Raw genomic sequence first — 18,865 nt, forward strand, 5'->3', positions numbered from 1 at the left:
CCACCCCTCCCAACTCTAATGCTCATCTTCAACCCCCCCCCCCCCCAGCCACTTCTTCCAGCCATTACGCCTCCCTAAATAAATCATATTATCATCCATTACAATCCACTCCATCATACTCTTCTTGTCCACCTTACACAACCCCGCAATTTGAATTCTTTGAAGATTTCAGCTCTTACTCTATTCCTCAATACTTGCTCAAATCTTCTGTAAAGCAACAAGCAATTGATGTTGAAGATTATGAGTCATATTATTATCCTCCACCACCGCGCCAGCAAAGGAACATGGGAAATCCACAAAACTATCGCCCCAAAGCTGATATAACCTCGTTTGATGGATTCTTACACATTGAAGATTTCTTAGATTGATTGTGTACAATTGATCGCTTCCTTGCTTATATGCGCATACCTGAAGATCAACACGTAGAGCTTGTTGCTTTCAAGTTTACTGGACCAGCTTCCTCATGGTGGGATCATCTTTAAATAGAACGAGCCAATCAAGGATATATTACGACCAGTTCAATCCTGGACATCCATGAAACAACTGTTGAAGAGAAGATTTCTTCCTACGGATCACATGCAAACCTTGTTCATCAGTTTACAAAATTGTTGCCAAGGCAACCGCACAATACAAGAGTATATAACAGAATTTTCCCGTTTGTTATATCGGAGCTAGCTGAATGAGACGGTTGATCAAACAATTGGGCAGTTAATCAATGGACTTGATTGGAGTATATAAGAAAGGTTAGATATTCAACAATACACTTCTCTTCATGTTGTCATTAATAGTGCTCTAAAGATAGAATCCACTACACCAAATTTAACATTTAGCAACAGCTAACATCTGTTGCTGACTGGACTTGCAACAGATTTTGCCGTTCTAAGAACCCTGTCGCATTTTTTCGCAATATCTCTAGCTCTATTGCTAATTTCGGTCAGCAACGGCAGCGCAACAGAAAAAAATGTTGCAAAACAAAATATTAGCAACTTTTATCTGTTGCTAATTTCACAGTTATTCCGGGATATTTTTATTAGAACAGGTTATTGTTGTTCTGGTTTATATTTAGCAACATAGTTGCTAATGTTTTGCAACAAAAAGAAAGTCAAGTCTTCGTTGACCTAGTCACCAACCCAGTTCCCTGCAATTGCCCCGATACTTCCTGTTCTGATAATTCATCAAATAACCCTCACATTCAGCATAACATTATAATTGAACTATGAACAGAACACACAAAAAACTGTCATTTGGATAAATCTATTAACTTAGCATTACATTAAGGGATCTTACAAAATGTTTTAAAGGGAAAATGAACTCGTCATTGTTGGATGTCTCTAAGGCAGAAAAATAAAATAACTGAAATACAAATACATGAAGTACCTGCCCATACTACCTACTTAAGCTGAAATACATAAACTCTTTCATTGCACAGAAGAGGGCAAGTATGAATACCTCTGCTCCAATTAACTTCTTGCATCCCAGGGACCCTTAGTACTGCAAGGGTGAAGTTTGAGGATAAGGCTGAGTCCGTGAATTTGAGTCATGAAATGAATGATGTATTTGGAAATAATCTCAAATTATTTAAGATTTAAGGTCTAATACAACTGAGGTTGAGCGAATTTATTGACATTAGAGTTTCAACAATTGCACCTCGTGCTCATGGAATGGAAGGAAGAAAGACGTATGACCTGTGCTTTTTTTACGCAGGTGAAAGCTTCAGTCATTTGGCTAAAGGTAAAGAGTTAGATTTCTGATAAGAATAAGTATCAAGGGAAATCCATGAATCTCATCTAATCGAGTATATAACAAAACATAATAGCACATTATAATAAGAATTGAAAAGGGGGACATTTTCCATAATTATGACAGGTTATAATATTATCACCTTAGCAAGCATCTTTGAATTTATGACACCCATTAATAGTCCATGTCTTTGCAGTCGCAATATCAAGCTTTTCGTCGAAGCAATGATACACCATTAATAATTTTGCATGTTGGTAGCTTGATAGCTGTTTGTACTGCAGACTTTTGAGCCTCCCATAATTCAAATTGTTGACCATCCTTCCACCAAAGTGTTTTACTGAAACACATGCCAAAAAGTTGAAATTGCTGACCATCCGAGGCAACCAAACAAAACAATAAATACTGATCACATGGCCGATAGTCCTGACTGGTCTAAAACTGGTTCAAGATGAACTGGGATTACTCAGGTTCACCAGTAAAAATCCTCAAAGGATTGCACTTGCAGTATGTTTCTTGACCTTCAGATCAGAAGCTTTTTTATTAGCTTATTTTGTGACTTCACAAAATACTACCAAAGAAGAATGCAAAGTTACATTCACTCTTATAATTAAAATAACAATTTGTTTAATGTTGTATAGGCCTATATTTGTGTGCTTACAGCTGTGAAGTTCATCGGCTCCATTGGGTTCCAGCAGAAAGCATTAGTCTCTGTCTGTCAAAAATACAGCTTCCTGTCAGCATCTCTTAGTAATGTAAGTTGAGATGAGCCCATGGGTAGTAAAAGCACGATGTGGAAGATATAAAACAATTCTAATATGACATTTAGCAAGAAATACCTACATGATCAGCTTCCTCACTGGAGTTAACAACTGCAACTCATATAAGGTAGTGCTGCGATTACTGAAAACCCCTAATAAATGGAAAACAACAAATATGAGTAACTCTTCTTTTATTTCTTTTGTTTAATCTACAATGTGACAGCGTTTTAAGAAATTTTTTGAAGCACGTATCCGTCGTTACAAACCTGCTAGATGTGGCTAAAATATTTGGTTCACCAGGACTAAATCGAAGAGATATAAAAGTAGCCTTCCCCCACTCAAAACTCATTATTGGCTCTGACCTATTTCACAAGATGTACTATGTCATATAACGCGGGTTGGCATATGCAAATTACTTGTATCAAAAAGTGTGCAAAACCTATTGTCATCCTATATATCAACTTGAGCACCAGATGTTTCAAATTAATCATCATCCCACTGGTGATCAATATCCCTGAAACAAACACCAAAGTAATAGGTGATTAAATGAAGTTTGGAATCTATCAATAGTTGTATCTAAGAAGATTACAGTACTAAGTCTGACTTTCTCTGATAAAAGCTGCAAGTTAAAAATTCATACCAAGCATTCTTCTATACATAAACGGCCAACAGCTGAACAGTAACAGAATATATATATCAGAAAAATAAAACTCACATCTACTTCCACAACACATATTGCAAACTTACACCAGTGCTTACCTCAGATGATTCATCTGTTTTCATAACACTTGAGTCTGGAACATTCCAAAGCCTCACCCATTCACCGAAATCAAGGGGGGAAATACGCACCCCTATCAAAAAATGCATAGATATGTACTAAGAAATTATGGCGCGATCAAACGATAACTTCAAAATGGTAGCATGTCCTTAACGAACAAACTTTACCTTCTCATAGTAATTTAGGGCGCAGTTAAGATCACCTAAACGAAGCACTACTTGGCACATAGCTCAAACTTGTAACCATCTGGATCTTCAATAAATGCAATTACATTACTTCCACCTTTAACAGGACCAGCTTCTCTCATTACTTCAATAAACCTAAGTGCTTCTTTCGTAAGTGCTAACTGAATCTTAGAATAACGGAAGTGTCAAGGTAAATAAATAAGAAATCTTTGCAGCATATGTCCTACATGTACCATACAGTGGTGTCTCTAGACCAATTATTAAAAGTGTCAAAAATAAATAAAAAACAGGGAAGTCAACATGACAAAAACCAAACCATGATACAGCCATTTCTAACTAAAGAGATTCATAGGCAAACCTGTCATTATATTGGACATACTGAATCTCCAATGCTGATGGACTTTGAACATAGGCAGGCTGTTGTATTGGTTCCACACTAAATTCTCCCTCTTGGTTTGAGATGCTGTGGATTCGTGTCAAACTCACATCCCTCCATGTTAGATTAAGGGGGCTAACGTAGATGACACCATCCAAGCATTTCAAACATCATTTAAAATGTCTTACTCACACTAAAAGGAAAAAGAACTTCATTATTGGTTTATACAAAGTATGGTGCTCTATTTTTGTCCATATGGTTCTAATCAAACAAACAATCAAAGGAAGACACGGTATAAGCGAACAATCGAGCGGACGCAATAATACAATTAAGCAAGAAATTACAATTACATCAATTACAATAACTAGCAAGAAAATAGATAAGTAGAAATTTGATAAGGAATTGATCTAACAAAAAGAAAGATGATTGAGTCAACACCGGAATAGAAAATTGAATTCTACATAAACACCACAAAGTGTAAATATGCTTGACCCTTGGAAGATGAGATTACAATACCACCATCGTTATTTGATCATCTTTTCTAATTCTTATTCAAGTCCGCTTGCATATATTTCTGATTCACGGAAACAAATCGCAACTCTGATTAGAAAATGCTAAACAAATCTACAAAAAAAGATTAAAAAAAAAACTTACTGAATGAAAAAAAAAAGCGGATGGAGATTAAATAAAGTGTTTAGAATTGAGAAATCAAACTGAACACTGAAGTTGGTTTCCATATCTTAAGGAACTGAAAATTCAATCGTTTCCATATTTGAAGGAACCGAAAATTCAATCGTTAACTGATAATTTTCGATTTGTTTTGTAACTCCAAAGACGCGTGTACAAAGGCCAGATCAGAAATTCCTGGATTAAAGATCAACACCCAGAATTTTCTGAAAGACAAAGGACAAACCACTGTGTTTTAGTTGATTGATTGGAAACCCTAATTGAAATTTTTGGGGAAAATCGATATAAATAATAGAGAAGAGAGATTTACCTCATATCACCCAGATCTTGATCATCTTCAACTAATGATGATGATTGGAGAAGAGTCTGTGTTCTGGGTTTTAGGTGTTCTTCATCGCTTCCAATAAATAACCTGAATCAGAAGCAAAATCTAAATCTAAATGAGAAATAAAAGAAGAAATCGAGATATATAGATTGAGAGTTGAGATGAAACAGAAGAGCAGAGATTGAGAAACTGCAAATGGAGGAATAAAGAGATAAGAGGGTTTCGGTTGCGGCTGCGGCTGCGGCTGCTCTGCTAGTAAGGAAGAAGAAAGAGAGAAAACTTATCTCTTTGATAGAAACAAGTAAGAAGAAATCCCGATTGTCTAAGGTCAAAGGATGAAGCAGTCAAGGGGGTGGAAGTATACCGGTGCATTTAAAAGGATATCAAAAATATGGGCGGAAAAAGAGTTGAAAAGTGTTACCTGGAAGCATGTGAATCACATACTTATAATCTCCGCAGTTGCTACTAGCAGCAGAACGCTGGCCGTTGCGAGATTTGAAGCAGAAAACTGCAGTTGCTAAAGCTTCGCAACAGATTTTTCTTGTTGCTAATTAGCAACAGCTCTAGTTCTGTTTCTAATCTGGGTTGCTAAATGTTGAATTTGGTGTAGTGATCCTTCATGCTTTCTCCACAACCATACCCAAAATCCTCATCCTCTTACCCTAGAAAAACCTTCGTTTCAAAATTTTCCTACTTGGCAACAACCTTCTCCATTCCAGTCCCGTACTTCTCCCACTCCCACTACCACCCAACCCTCTTCTTCGCAAACCCTACCTACCACAAAGACTCCACCATTTCCACTACCTTCACCACAACTTAATAATGCTCCACTCATTAGACCAAAACCTCAAAACCCTTATGCATACCCAACTGAAAACAAGTGCTATAAGTGTAGGCAACCAGGTCATACATCAAACCAATGTAGAAGTGGGCGTACATTGATGACCGAAGAAGAGCCTGCTGATATATATGAGGAAGAAAGTGAAGAAGTTATTGAAAATATGAGAGATATTCCTACATATGCAGAGAAAGGAGAGGAAGGAGATTATTGTTATGTTATCCGAAATCTATTATTTGTTCCACGTGTTGACTATCCAACTCGTAATCGTTTGTTCCGCACTCAATGTCATGTCCAGAATAAGATTTGTGATATGATCATTGACAGTGGTAGTTGTCAAAACATTATTTCATCTAGATTGGTGGATACGCTGCAATTATCTACTCATCCACATCCTAACCCATACTCTATTGGTTGGATTGACAATAACAACAAGAATAATGTAGATTCTCAATGTCTCATGTCGTTTAAAATTGGGACTTACAATGAGACAGTGGTTTGTGATGTTCTGGATATTAGTGCTTGCCATATATTACTTGGTCGTCCATGGCTATATGATGTGGATGTGACTTATAGAGGTAAAGCTAATACGTATTCATTCATGTACAATGGAAACAGAATCATATTGCAACCATCTTATGCGAAACCTAAGCCAAGTCTACAACAAGAAGAGACTACGATGTTGGTTTTGGACATCTTAGCTGATGCACAAGAATCAGGTACGATCTATGCCTTAGTTGTACAACCTTCTGCTCCTGACCTTCCTACAACTATTCCTACTCAAGTGCAGTCCTTACTAGATAAATTTGCATGCGTTTTACAATATGACATGCATGATTCTTTGCTACCTATGAGAAATACTCAACACCACGGATCTCATGCCTGGTGGAAGTTTGCATAATCTTCTATACTACCGTATGAGGCTTATGAATCAAGTACATTAATGAGGCTTATGAATCAAGTATTACATCCCTTCATTGGTAAGTTTGTTGTGGTTTATTTCGATGACTTCTTATCCATTCTAAATCTGAAGAGGAACATCGCTCTCACTTGTGGGTTGTTTTCAATGCTCTCATGGAGAATGAGTTATTTATCAATCTGAAAAAGTGTCAATTTTGCACTTCAAAGATTCTATTTTTGGGTTATGTTGTTTCTGCTGATGGTATTCAAGTAGATGATTCCAAAATCACAGTTATTCGTGATTGGCCAACTCCGAAGACAACATCCGAAGCTCGAAATTTTCATGGTTTGGCTTCATTTTACTTTCGATTTATAAGGGATTTCGGCTCTATCACAGCTCATATTATTGACAATCGGAAGGATAAAAGTTTCTTATGGACAGATGAAGCTGAATCAAGTTTTCAACTAGTAAAAGAAAGACTTACTTATGCTCCTATCCTTGACTACCTGATTTCAACAAGCTTTTTGAAGTACATTCTGATGCTTCCATATTAGGAGTTGGTGCTGTTTTGTCCCAAGAAGGTAAACCCATTGAATTTCATAGCGAAAAACTCACCGAAGCTCGTCAAAAGTGGTCTACCTATGAGTTAGAATTCTATATTTTGATTCGTGCACTAAGAAAATGGAGACACTACTTAATACACAAGGATTTTGTCTTGTATATTGATCACCAAGCCCTAAAGTATATTCATAATCAATCCCCATCCAATAGCTTGCATGCAAGTTGGATTTCTACCTTACAAGAATATACGTTTTCTATTCAGCACAAGTATGGTTTGAACAACAAGTTTGTGGATGCACTAAGCTGTTTCACAAATCATAGTGCCCATGAATTGCTCCTTGTTACTATCCGTGCTGAAGTGATTGCCTTTGACTCCCTTAAAGAGTTATATCCTAATGATCCAGACTTTTTTTTACTACGACAGAAATGTTCCGCGGCACAACAAGGTGCGGTAATTTTGTTTTACATAATAGGTTTCTTTTTAAAGGTAGCCGCTTATGCATTCCCGATGATTCCATTCGTGAACACCTTATTAAGGAGTTACATATATAGTAGTGGTCTTTCTGGCCATTTCGGGCGAGATAAGACTATATCTCTAGTCGAAGCTTGTTACTTTTGGAGTTCTCTCAAAACAGATGTCCATGATTTTGTGCGACGTTGTATGATTTGTCAACGAAACAAGGGTCATGCAAAAAATACAGGATTATACATTCCTCTTCCAGTTTCAGATGCTCATTGGGAAGATATATCATGGATTTTGTGCTAGGTTTACCAAGAACCCAAAGAGCTCATGATTCTGTTTTTGTGGTTGTTGATTGTTTCTCAAAAATGGCACATTTTATTCCTTGCACGAAGACTATGGATAATGTGACTACGACAAATCTTTTCTTCCGTGAGATAGTCCATTTACATGGTATTCCAAAGACCAATACTTTTGATCGAGACACCAAGTTCTTAAGTTGGTTTTGGAAGAAACTTTGGACTCGTCTCCAAACCAAACTGCAGTTTAGTAGCACAACTCACCCACAAACAGATAGGCAAACTGAAGTAGTAAACCGATCATTAGGGAATCTTATTCGTTGTTTATCCGGAGACAAGCCTAGACAATGGGATCTATCTCTCGCTCATGCTGAGTTCGCCTATAATTCAGTTCCTAATTGGTCTACATGTTATGCACCTTTTCAAAAATTTTATTCCAAGGTTCCTAACCATGCGTTGGATCTCGTATCTTTACCATCTGTTCCTAGTTCCAATGTTGCGTCGGATCATATGATAGAGTCTCTACAAGTGCCACATGATAAGGTAAAGAAAAACTTGGAAGATGTTAATTCCAAGTACAAGATAAATGCTGATCGTCGACGTCGTTTTCAATCCTATGAGGTTGGTGATATGGTTATGGTATACTTAAGCAAGGATCGTTTTTCGACGGGTACTTACAACAAGACAAAGTATAAGAAATTGGTTCTATCCGCATTCTCAAGAAAATCATCAACAATGCATATGTTGTCGACCTTTATTTACTTTCCCGGCGATGACGTTTCTCTTCCAACACCAAACTCGGGGTCGAATTTTTTTCAAGAAGGGGGGCCTGATGTAGAATCTAGACCAAGTCACCCCTGTTTGACATTAGATTCAAACCGTATTCTATTTGTAGTATTATTTCCTAATTAATGATTTCCCTATTCTAGAACTATTCTAGAACTTATTAGTTTCCTAGTTTAGTATGATTTCCTTTTCTAGTTTTATTACTTTTAGGAAATAGTGATGCCTATACAAGAAGGACAAGCATTGTAGAATTCCTACACGTTCAACATTATTATCTTATTTGATTTATCAAAGATATTTTATTTAGTTATTGTTCTCTAGTTTTCTTATAGTTTTTGTGAATTTATTGATTTCACACTAGTTTTCACTATCTTTTGGATCCTTGATCCAAATTATTACGCTTCCGCTACGTGAACACCTCAATCCCGTTGGCAGACAAACGCTCATTAGCTATGTTACATCAACTTCTGTCCTATATCAAACGAACTGTTTCAATCTTCCCAAAAATACTTGTCTGGACATTAACAAGATTCAGAGGGATTTGTTCCTGGGAAAAGATCCTAACAACCCAAAAGGATATTTTCCAAAAGCATGAGATTTTGTATGCAAACCAAAAGATCTGGGAAGACTAGATTTTTTTTTTAACATGGAAGATTTTACCAGTCTATGATCACTAAAATGGGATGGAGAATCACACATGACAGAGATTCTTCTTATCTACCATTATGTCAACTAAGTACATCAGAGAAAAAAATGTTCTCAATGTATATACAAAGGAAAACACAGGAGATTCATGGATTTGGAAAGGGCTATTAGGTGGAATTAACATAAGTCTTGTAATGTTGGTGATGAGGTAGACATTAACACCAAGGATGACATATGGATTTGACCGTAAGATTTATCTAACTAAACCACCTAATTGTCCAAGGGATTGTACTCTGGTGAAACACCTCTTCTCCAATATTGGTATTCGGGATGAAATTGATCTTCAAGCATACTTTAATCAGGGAGAAATAAAGCTATTAAGGATACGATGATCCACTTTGGAGAGATGGATGCTATTAAAGGTGATTTAACTGAGAATGGAAACTTTATGGCCAAATCTCTCTTTATACTACTAAGTTGAAGGGAAAATATAACCGGGATGTAAATCGGCCGAATTGGAGTAAGATTTGGGACATGGATACTTCGCCAAACATTAAAATCTTACTCTAAAAATGTGCACATAGGATTCTTCGTGCTACTTCTAAGATTGCAAGCCTCATGCACTACATTGATCCAATATGTAAGTCATGCAAAAGTGGGGACGAGACTATCAGACATCTTTTCGTTGAATGTCCCTTTGCCATCAAAGTATGGTTGGAACTGTTGGGATATAGTCATGATATTGGTGGTAATAAAGCTACCTTCATTGATTAGATGAATCCTAGGTAGAGAACAATAAACATCAAACTGCCACTTATGTTACTGCTTGTTGGTTCCTCTGGAAAGCTAGATGCGCTTTTGTATTTGATTTCGTCTCTCTAAATGCTAAGCAAACAGTGAAAACACCATCATTCATCTGAGTGATCGTAACAGAGTGTATAATCATCCATATCACATCCTAAATAATCACTATTACAGAAGATGTGACACTATGCAACCAACTAGCTATAACTCAGCTACCCCGGGACAATATGGGGTCAACATAAAGATCTATTTGACAGGCAAACTAATTGCATTGTTATGTCTAAATTTACATGAAAGTTCATTGGGGCTAGAGGATTTTTCTAAGATACTAGGGAACAAATTGAGCATATAGAGGAGCTCAATTAGCTTTTGATTGGGATGGAGAAAATAAATGTGACAGTAGAAGTTGAAGCTACTCCAGAAAGTTTTAAAAGTCTATAGCATGATGCAGTTCAAGGACTTTGTCCAATATGCTACCATGCAAGAGAGAGATGATAGATTACAACAGATATTTTTTCTTCTTACAAATCTTAGATTAATTCATACAACTAAAAACGGAGATGCCTTGCAAGTAGTTTAATTTTGTAAAAACTCTAATTCTTTGGGGCCTATTTTTTCTATCCTGTTAAAGGAGCGGCGGATTTCATTGGAGTGACGGTATTGAATAGGACAAAAAGGATCGTTACATGGTAATTCGAAATGTCCCTTATAAAACAAAACTGAAAATGAATAATTAATCTAATCAATTTACACCCCTATAAAAAATCCCCTAACCAATAAGAGGGACATAGCTATCACACTTGGCGCCCCTATAACACGGTTGTATTTTTTTGTATGGATGAGATGAACCTTTTTGTTCTGAACGGTATTGAACACTCTTGAAACGGCAGGAATACCATACATGACCAAACTCTGTAATTGGCGCAGGACACTACGGTGCACTGATTTTGTATCTTCCTCATATTTCCATGTTTTAAAAGAAAAAGAAATCTAAAAAAAATAATAATAAAAAAGTATGTTTTTTTTGTGGTGCTGCAGGAGATGCAAAGATTTAGGCTAATGAACTGGCCGGTTCGAGTGCGAGCCATGACGCATGCATGTGACATTGATTTCTTGCATTCAATTTTTGTTTTGTTGTTTTGCACAGGACTCGAAATTCAAATAAATACTGTTTGTTTGTCTTCATTTTTCAGCTCAAAGACTTGCACACATTAATGGAAGTGTACCACACAAGTGTTTTTCCCTAGATATATAGTTAATTTCATTTTAGAGTTTGTAATTGATAATAAATACTCCATAATTAAATGTAGTATTCTAGTACTGCTCCCAAATCTCAAGCCTCAACGGCTCTATCATGTTACCTTTTGTTTTGGTACAACCATGGTCCATGGCTAACGGACAAGACTATATCTTCCACTTTTTTTAAACTTTCGTTAAATTTCTTTATGTTGATGATTACTACATTACAGTTTTCCTCTTTTCCAGCTTTTATTACTCCTTTTTTTCACTTTTCAATCTTTAAGAAAGTGGATTCCCTTGTACCGTAAATGTTTGGCTTTGTTTTCTTTCTTTTACACTCCAGTTTCTCCTCGGATCCTAACTTTTTAGGACTCTCATTCGGTTTTCGGGTTAGCTTCCCAAGCAAATTATCGAAAAAAGGAAGATGATAGAGTTGAAAAGTTGGGTTAAATAGCCTTTTGTTGAGGTAAAATGAATATGAAATAACGGGGGCAACCTTCTTTTGACATTGTGCCTAAGCAACTTGAGTACTTATATAGCTAGCATTCCTTTATAAAAGTATCTCGAGAAGCTAGTTTGGCCGTCTAATTTCGAAACGATTTTTGAAAATCGAAAAACTAATATTTTATGGGATAAAATAATTTTGATTTCTGAAGAAGCAGAAGTAAAAAACAGATTTATATCTAGACGCTACGGAAGTGTTGGCCTACGATGAAGTTTGGTCCCAGAGGTGTTCAGCAGTCCGCTGAGTGAGTTGAACTTTTTTTGGCCAAAAAAAAAAGTGTCTGTCAGATGCACCATGACATTATCACACGCTAAAAAGGAACACGTTTTCACAGATCTAAGCTAATTATGATATCACTGTAGCCATAACACTCCAACAGATAAAATATTAGTATGACAGATTAGTCAATTTTGTCTCAACTATCGAAGCAGTTCACACGTCAACGTATTACGTACGTGCCTGCCTACCTCCAGAAAACAGAAACAAAACCCCAGAGAATCATTCAATTCAATACTTTAAGTAGACCACCATCTCTCGGAAGTCTTTGGTGGTTCAACTCTAACTCTTCTTCTCTCAACACCACCTCGATTAGCTCCATAAACCCAAACTTAACATTGTCTCATACTGAAAAACAAACAAACCATTCAGCTCTGCAATAGAGCTGCTGAGCAATGAAAATGGCTGCTCTGCTGTTTTCTCTGGTTTTCTTCTCCTTCCTATCAATCTCAAGTAAGTTTCTTTTTTTTCTTGGATATATCAGCAAAATAAAACATGGGTTTTTGTTAATTAATGATTTTAGGTTCTGAGTCTAACCCCTTTGTTTAATTTTTCTCATCTGCAGATGCAAAGCTTTCAAGTAGTCTTGGGGTATGTTATGGTCAACTAGGAAACAATCTACCATCACCAGCCAAATCAGTTGAACTACTGAAATCACTCAAAGTAAGTCAAGTGAAACTCTATGACCCAAACCCTAAGATCTTAACAGCATTAGCAGGTACTAAGATCCATGTCTTAACTATGGTACCAAATGAAATCATTTCAAACATTTCTAAGAATCAGTCTCTTTCAGATGAATGGGTTAGACTCCATATCCTTCCTTTTTATCCTAAGACTAGAATTACAGCTTTGCTTGTTGGTAATGAGATTCTTAGTCCATGGCAGACTAACAAAACTTGGGTAGATCTTGTTCCTGCTATGAGGAGAGTTAGACAATCTCTGAAGAAATACAAACTTCAGAAGATTAAAGTTGGTACTCCATTAGCTATTGATGCTGTTGATCAAGCTATTCCATACCCACCTTCAAATGGAACTTTTCGATCCGATATTGCTGTCTCTGTTATGAAGCCAATGTTGCAGTTTTTGAATAGGACTAAATCGTTTTTCTTTCTTGATGCTTATACTTATTTCCCTTGGTCTGCAAATCCTGATAAGATTTCTTTAGATTATGCGCTTTTCGAAGGGAATGTAACGTATACTGACCCGGTTAGCGGCTTGTTGTACACCAATTTGCTTGATCAAATTCTTGATTCGGTTGTTTTTGCTATGACTAAGATGGGTTATCCAAATATACCTATATTTTTAGCTGAAACTGGTTGGCCTTCTAATGGTGATGTTGACCAAATTGGAGGTAATGTTAAAAATGCTGCCACTTACAATAGAAATCTTATCAAGAGAGCGACGGCTGTGCCAACTTATGGAACTCCTGCGCGACCTGGATGGGCGATTCCTACTCTAATCTTTGCTTTGTATAATGAGAATACAAAGCCTGGTCCTGGTACAGAAAGGAATTGGGGATTATTGTACCCCACTGGGAAACCCGTTTATGAAGTTGACTTGACAGGGAAACGGTATGATTACCCCGTGTTGCCCGAGGGAAAGAATAATGTGCCTTACAAGGGTAAGGTATGGTGTGTTGTGGCGAAAGGTGTGATAAACATGACAGAGGTCGGAAATGCGGTAACTTATGCTTGTGGACAGGGTAATGGAACTTGTGACGCGATCCAACCTGGAAAAGCATGTTATCAACCAAATTCATTGGTTGCTCATGCTAACTATGCTTTTAGTTCTTATTGGTCTCAGCGTAGGAGTATCGGTGCCACTTGTTACTTCAATGGTGTTGCTGTTCAAACCACGAAAGACCCTGGTACGTTTCATTTTGTTTCAGAGTTATCTAAATATAACAGTTTGTTCTCTACATGATTTTAAGTTTGGTCCCTGCTTTGTCTAATTGGGTGATCATGAGTTGCATATGGCGAATTTTAAAATCAAATGGGTTTTATTGTTAGCAACTTCTGTTTTCGATCTTAAAGTTTTTTCCTTTCATCTAATTCATTGCAAATTTTTGCTTTGTGCAGGTTATGGATCTTGCAGGTTCCCCAGTGTGACTCTCTAAGAAGTTCATCTATAAAACTCACTGTTTCAGTTACTTCTATTCCACTCACTAGTTTTATAATTTTCTTATAGTTTTCATTATTGTTTCTGAAGGTCTCAACGGCAATGTATCTCAAGTACCAGTAGCTAAGGATACCTGTAGAGTGTAGTGATTGGGACAAGAATTTAGCTTGTCCTTTGTTCAAACTTGGAATGCTAATTTTATTTGAAAGCTTAGATTGGTGTAATTGCCGTTTGTTTTTCAGCTTATAGTTAATAAGATCCTTACGAATTTGCAAACATCTCAGGAATCTGAAATGTGTCTTACAGTAGAATCTTTTTACAAATTTGCAAACATCACCAACCATAGCTAGTAAAATAGAACTGAACATCTCAAACAAATACATATTCATGAGCGATTACAAAAAGCTTCACCACCTAAAGAGTGATTCCACTTGCAGTTGGGGTGTACGTGATGGTATTCCCTTCTGCCTTGATATCTAAAATGGCTTCAACTTTCATTTTCATATCATCTCAACGAATACGAAGGATTTTGTTGATACACTTGTTAACCCATTGTCTCCCTTTCTTCCAAAAATATTGAGGTCCAATAACCATGCCTGCACCTACAACAAATCCCAGAAAAGTCTCAAATTCATCCTTAGATCCCGACGCATTTTCATCCTTAGAATTTGACTGGACAGTGTTCTTGCAGTCTTTGGACAGGGGAAAACCACATAATCCATTATTTCCTTGGAAGGAACTGGAGTCGAAAGTTTGAAATTGAGTGCCTGACGGAATTTCCCCAACCAGTTTGTTGAAGGAGACGTTCAAAACCGAAAGGGATGATAAACCTGCTAACTGGAAAGGGATATTTCCTGTGAGGTTGTTCCGCGAGAGGTCCAATGACTCCAGATGTGTGAGATTCCCAAAAGTCGATGGAATTTTGCCGGTGAAATTTAGAATGCGAAGTGCGGTGAGACTTCCAATGATTTCTGGTATCCCTCCTTCAAATCTGTTATTTGACAAGTCAATGCTCGTAAAGGTGGTTAGAATCTTCACCAATTCAATATCGATCCCTTTGCTTGTTACTGTCACCTTTGGTTGGTAATAGAAGTCCATTTTCAGATCATCAATCTGTAATATCTGATCCTCGCGGTTCCAGTCTCTTTCTTGTTTGTTTATTATCATGGCATTCCAACTTGAAAAACAATCTTTGGGTAGAAGACCTGAAAAGTCATTAGTTGAAATGTCGATAATTTGTAACACTGAGAAGTTACACTGAGCTCCCCATGCACCAAAAAATTTGTTTGACCGCAACTGTGGCATACCACCTAGCCAGGAAGGGAAAGTATCATTTAATTGATTGTTCCCAACATCTATGACCTTCAAGTCAGTGCAGTTGGCAATAGATTTTGGTAAACGCCCTTTGAATTTGTTGTTGCTGAGGTCGAGTGTCATCATAGCACATGGTAGTGTAAATTTCCTTGGAATAAAACTCTTGTTAGATGTCGCAGATTTATTAAGATAGAATAATGTCTCGGGTATATTTCCTTGGAAGTTGTTCTCGTTGATTATTAGATGTATATTCTCGTATATTTTGTAATTACTTTCTTACCTAGTTTGAGAGATATTTACCTCTGTTAGGATATCACAAAATATCTCTCAAACTAGATAAGAAAGTAATTACAAAATATACGAGAATATACATCTAATATGAATGGAAAGTAGTGGTAGAGAGTTTCAATCTTTTTAAATTGTACATCAATCCTTAAAGTAAACTTGCCGTGTTAAAATGGTTAGAATGGCTAACCCCAAATCTAGCTAGTAGAGCCTCAGTTGCACTCTCCCCTCGATTTATGATAACCATTGTCTCCCCCACCACATTTGATTCAGAAAAACACCATTGGGCGATGAGAGATAGATTTTTCCACATGGAAATTAGTCGTCTGTGAGTCTCCTCTGATTTTTCTTCCAAATACTACTAATCAATGTAGGTTTTAGACACGAGACGAGACAAGAAGATGAGAAATCTGTTTGATCTTTTCTGCCTTGTTTCATTACCAAAGGACTCCTATATAGGGGAGTTTGATTACAAAATATATTATGCGATATCCTTACAGAGGTAAATATCTCTCAAACTAGGTAAGAAAGTAATTACAAAATATACGAGAATATACATCTAACACCCCCCCTCAAGTTGGAGCATGAAGAGTCGAAATGCCCAACTTGAGAAGAAGAGTTTGAAACTGCCGGCGTCCCAAAGCTTTAGTCAAAATATCAGGTAGCTGAGAAGTAGTATGAATATAAGATGGAACGATAGTACCTCGAAGTATTTCATCACGCACAAAGTGACAATCAATCTCGATATGTTTCGTACGCTCATGAAAGACCGGATTATTAGCAATATGCAACGCAGCTTGACTATCACAGTGAAGCGAAACTGGTTTCGGATGTCCTATACCAAAGCTGGGAGCAATCCTTTTAACCATATAATCTCACAAGTTGTTGAAGCCAAAGCACGATATTCTGCTTCAGCTGAGGAGCGAGAAACTGTGGTTTGTTTCTTCGTTTTCCAAGATATAAGAGAACCCCCGAGAAAGATAATGTGTGCCGTAAGCGAACGACGACTAAGTGGACAACTAGCCCAATCTGCATCATAATAAGCGTCAAGAACTAAGTTGGAATCATCCCGAAGTAAAATACCTTGTCCAGGACTAGATTTCAAATAACGCACAACTCGAAGTGCAGCATCCCACTGAGATTGAGTTGGATGTTGGATAAACTGAGACAAAATATGAACAGAGTAACACAGACCCGGCCGTGTAAGATTTAGATAAATCAGTCGCCCCACCAACCGTCTATAACGAGCAGGATCAGTCATGGGTGTGTCTGATGCAAGAGCTAGCTGATGGTTCTCCTCCATTGGAATACTAGCTGGTTTAGATCCAAGAAGACCAGTTTCTGTCAAAATGTCTAGAGCATATTTACGTTGGAAAATAAAAATTCCTTTGGAACTTCTAGCTACCTCAATACCAAGGAAATATTTTAATTTTCCCAAATCCTTCATATGAAAACATCTGCTGAGATATGCTTGAAATTCACAAATGGCAGCTTTGTTATTGCCAGCAATAACAAGATCATCCACATATACGAGAATATACATAATAATATTTCCCTTGCGATAGATAAATAACGAGTGGTCTGAGGCACTGGTAGAGAAACCATATGTACGCAAAGCAGTTGCTAGATTTGGATACCAACACCGGGGAGCCTGTCGTAAACCATACAGAGACTTACGAAGTCTACAAACTTTTCCAGATAAACCATTACTGAAACCAGGGGGAAGTCGCATAAATACCTCTTCATTTAAATCACCATGAAGAAACGCATTGTGGACATCCATTTGAACTAACTCCCAGTTATTGATGGCAACAACCGCAAGAAGAGTTCGTACAGTAACCATTTTTACTGTAGGAGCGAAAGTTTCCGTGAAATCAATTTCTTCTTTTTGATGATTACCAAAGACAACTAATCTAGCTTTATAGCGCTCAACAGTGCCATCCGATTTCCGCTTAATCCGGTAAACCCACATACAACCAATTGCAGATTTGTTAGAAGGTAGATTTTCAATTGTCCATGTGCCATTGGAAACTAGTGCATCAATTTCTTCCTGCATTGCTTTACGCCATTTCGGATCAGCCATAGCTTCCCTGAATGACTTGGGTTCAACATCATTCGAAATAGCTGCAACAAAAGTACGATGTGCAACAGAGAAAGCATCACAGTTCACACAATGTGTTATAGGATAGGGAGTACCCGAGGACTTGACTGGTATAGGTGAAGCTTCGAGGGGAACCAAGGTCGTGTTAGTCTTCTTAGGAACACCTTTCCATTAAACAAAATCCTTGTGACGAATGTTATCAAATTTTGTACGTTTACCCCGTCCCAATTCCTCATCTGCGACCATATGGTGATGTTCTACACTATCTTCAGTCACGGTGGTTGGAGAAACAATAGAGTCAGTACCAGGCACAGGTACAACGTGTGGAGAAGCATTAGAAACTTCTAAGTCAGAACCATCTTCAACAAGACGTACATCAATCACAGCAGGCTCAGACTGACGAATCTCCTGTACATCCTCATTATCTGTGTTATGTATCGTTGTAGGTGCAGTGCCCTGAAGAGCTGATGAACTGCCTTAACTAGTCTGTTGAAGTGCGTTGTCGATTATGTTACTGCAGTCGTCCTCAAAGTGAACAACAGACATATCCCTATACGTTGTTCCAGCAGCCTCATCAAGATACAACGAGTGCAGTCGCATAAGTTCGTTGCTATCGGCCAACGGAAAAGTGTCTTCAAGAAACTGCACGTCTCGTGACTGAAAATATTGACCTGTATCTAGATCAAACAAGTGCCATACTTTCTTCCCAAACGGATAACCAAGAAAAATACAACGACGACTTCGACTATCAAATTTATCGCAAGGACTAAGATTTTTCACATAACAAAGACATCCAAATACTCTAATAGAGTTAAGAGTTGGAGCTGAACCATACAGAAGTTCATAAGGTGACTTGAAATTAAGCACACGAGAAGGAGTTTTGT

General features: G+C 37.4%; 2 protein-coding genes and 1 long non-coding RNA gene across 10 annotated transcripts; 1 reads left to right on the forward strand and 2 right to left on the reverse strand.

Moving 5' to 3' along the window:
* Positions 1-1,283: 1,283 nt before the first annotated feature.
* LOC113277863 lies at positions 1,284-5,097 on the reverse strand. 8 transcript variants are annotated; one of them, XR_003325183.1, is made up of 9 exons: positions 4,835-5,097; positions 3,444-4,730; positions 3,258-3,349; positions 3,139-3,170; positions 2,938-3,012; positions 2,765-2,860; positions 2,581-2,650; positions 2,399-2,452; positions 1,284-2,077 (listed from the first exon to the last, which is right to left on the reverse strand). It is a non-coding gene; the product is annotated as an uncharacterized LOC113277863 (long non-coding RNA). The 8 variants fall into 8 exon arrangements; XR_003325186.1 differs by having other exon boundaries at positions 1,284-1,491; positions 1,883-2,077; positions 2,765-3,012; XR_003325182.1 differs by lacking the exon at positions 3,139-3,170.
* A 7,300-nt stretch (positions 5,098-12,397) lies between these two features.
* Positions 12,398-14,559, forward strand: LOC113282870 (probable glucan endo-1,3-beta-glucosidase A6). The gene is made up of 3 exons (XM_026531974.1): positions 12,398-12,616; positions 12,729-14,030; positions 14,242-14,559. The coding sequence occupies exons 1-3, from the start codon at positions 12,559-12,561 to the stop codon at positions 14,277-14,279; spliced, it is 1,398 nt and encodes a 465-aa protein (XP_026387759.1). The 5' UTR covers positions 12,398-12,558; the 3' UTR covers positions 14,280-14,559.
* A 232-nt stretch (positions 14,560-14,791) lies between these two features.
* Positions 14,792-15,718, reverse strand: LOC113279688 (receptor-like protein 33). The gene has a single exon (XM_026528361.1). It carries the CDS (start codon positions 15,716-15,718, stop codon positions 14,792-14,794), a length of 927 nt encoding a protein of 308 aa, XP_026384146.1.
* Between the last annotated feature and the right edge of the window lie 3,147 nt (positions 15,719-18,865).

This window comes from Papaver somniferum, chromosome 5, assembly GCF_003573695.1.
Source record: "Papaver somniferum cultivar HN1 chromosome 5, ASM357369v1, whole genome shotgun sequence".
In the NCBI taxonomy this organism is placed as follows: domain Eukaryota; kingdom Viridiplantae; phylum Streptophyta; class Magnoliopsida; order Ranunculales; family Papaveraceae; genus Papaver; species Papaver somniferum.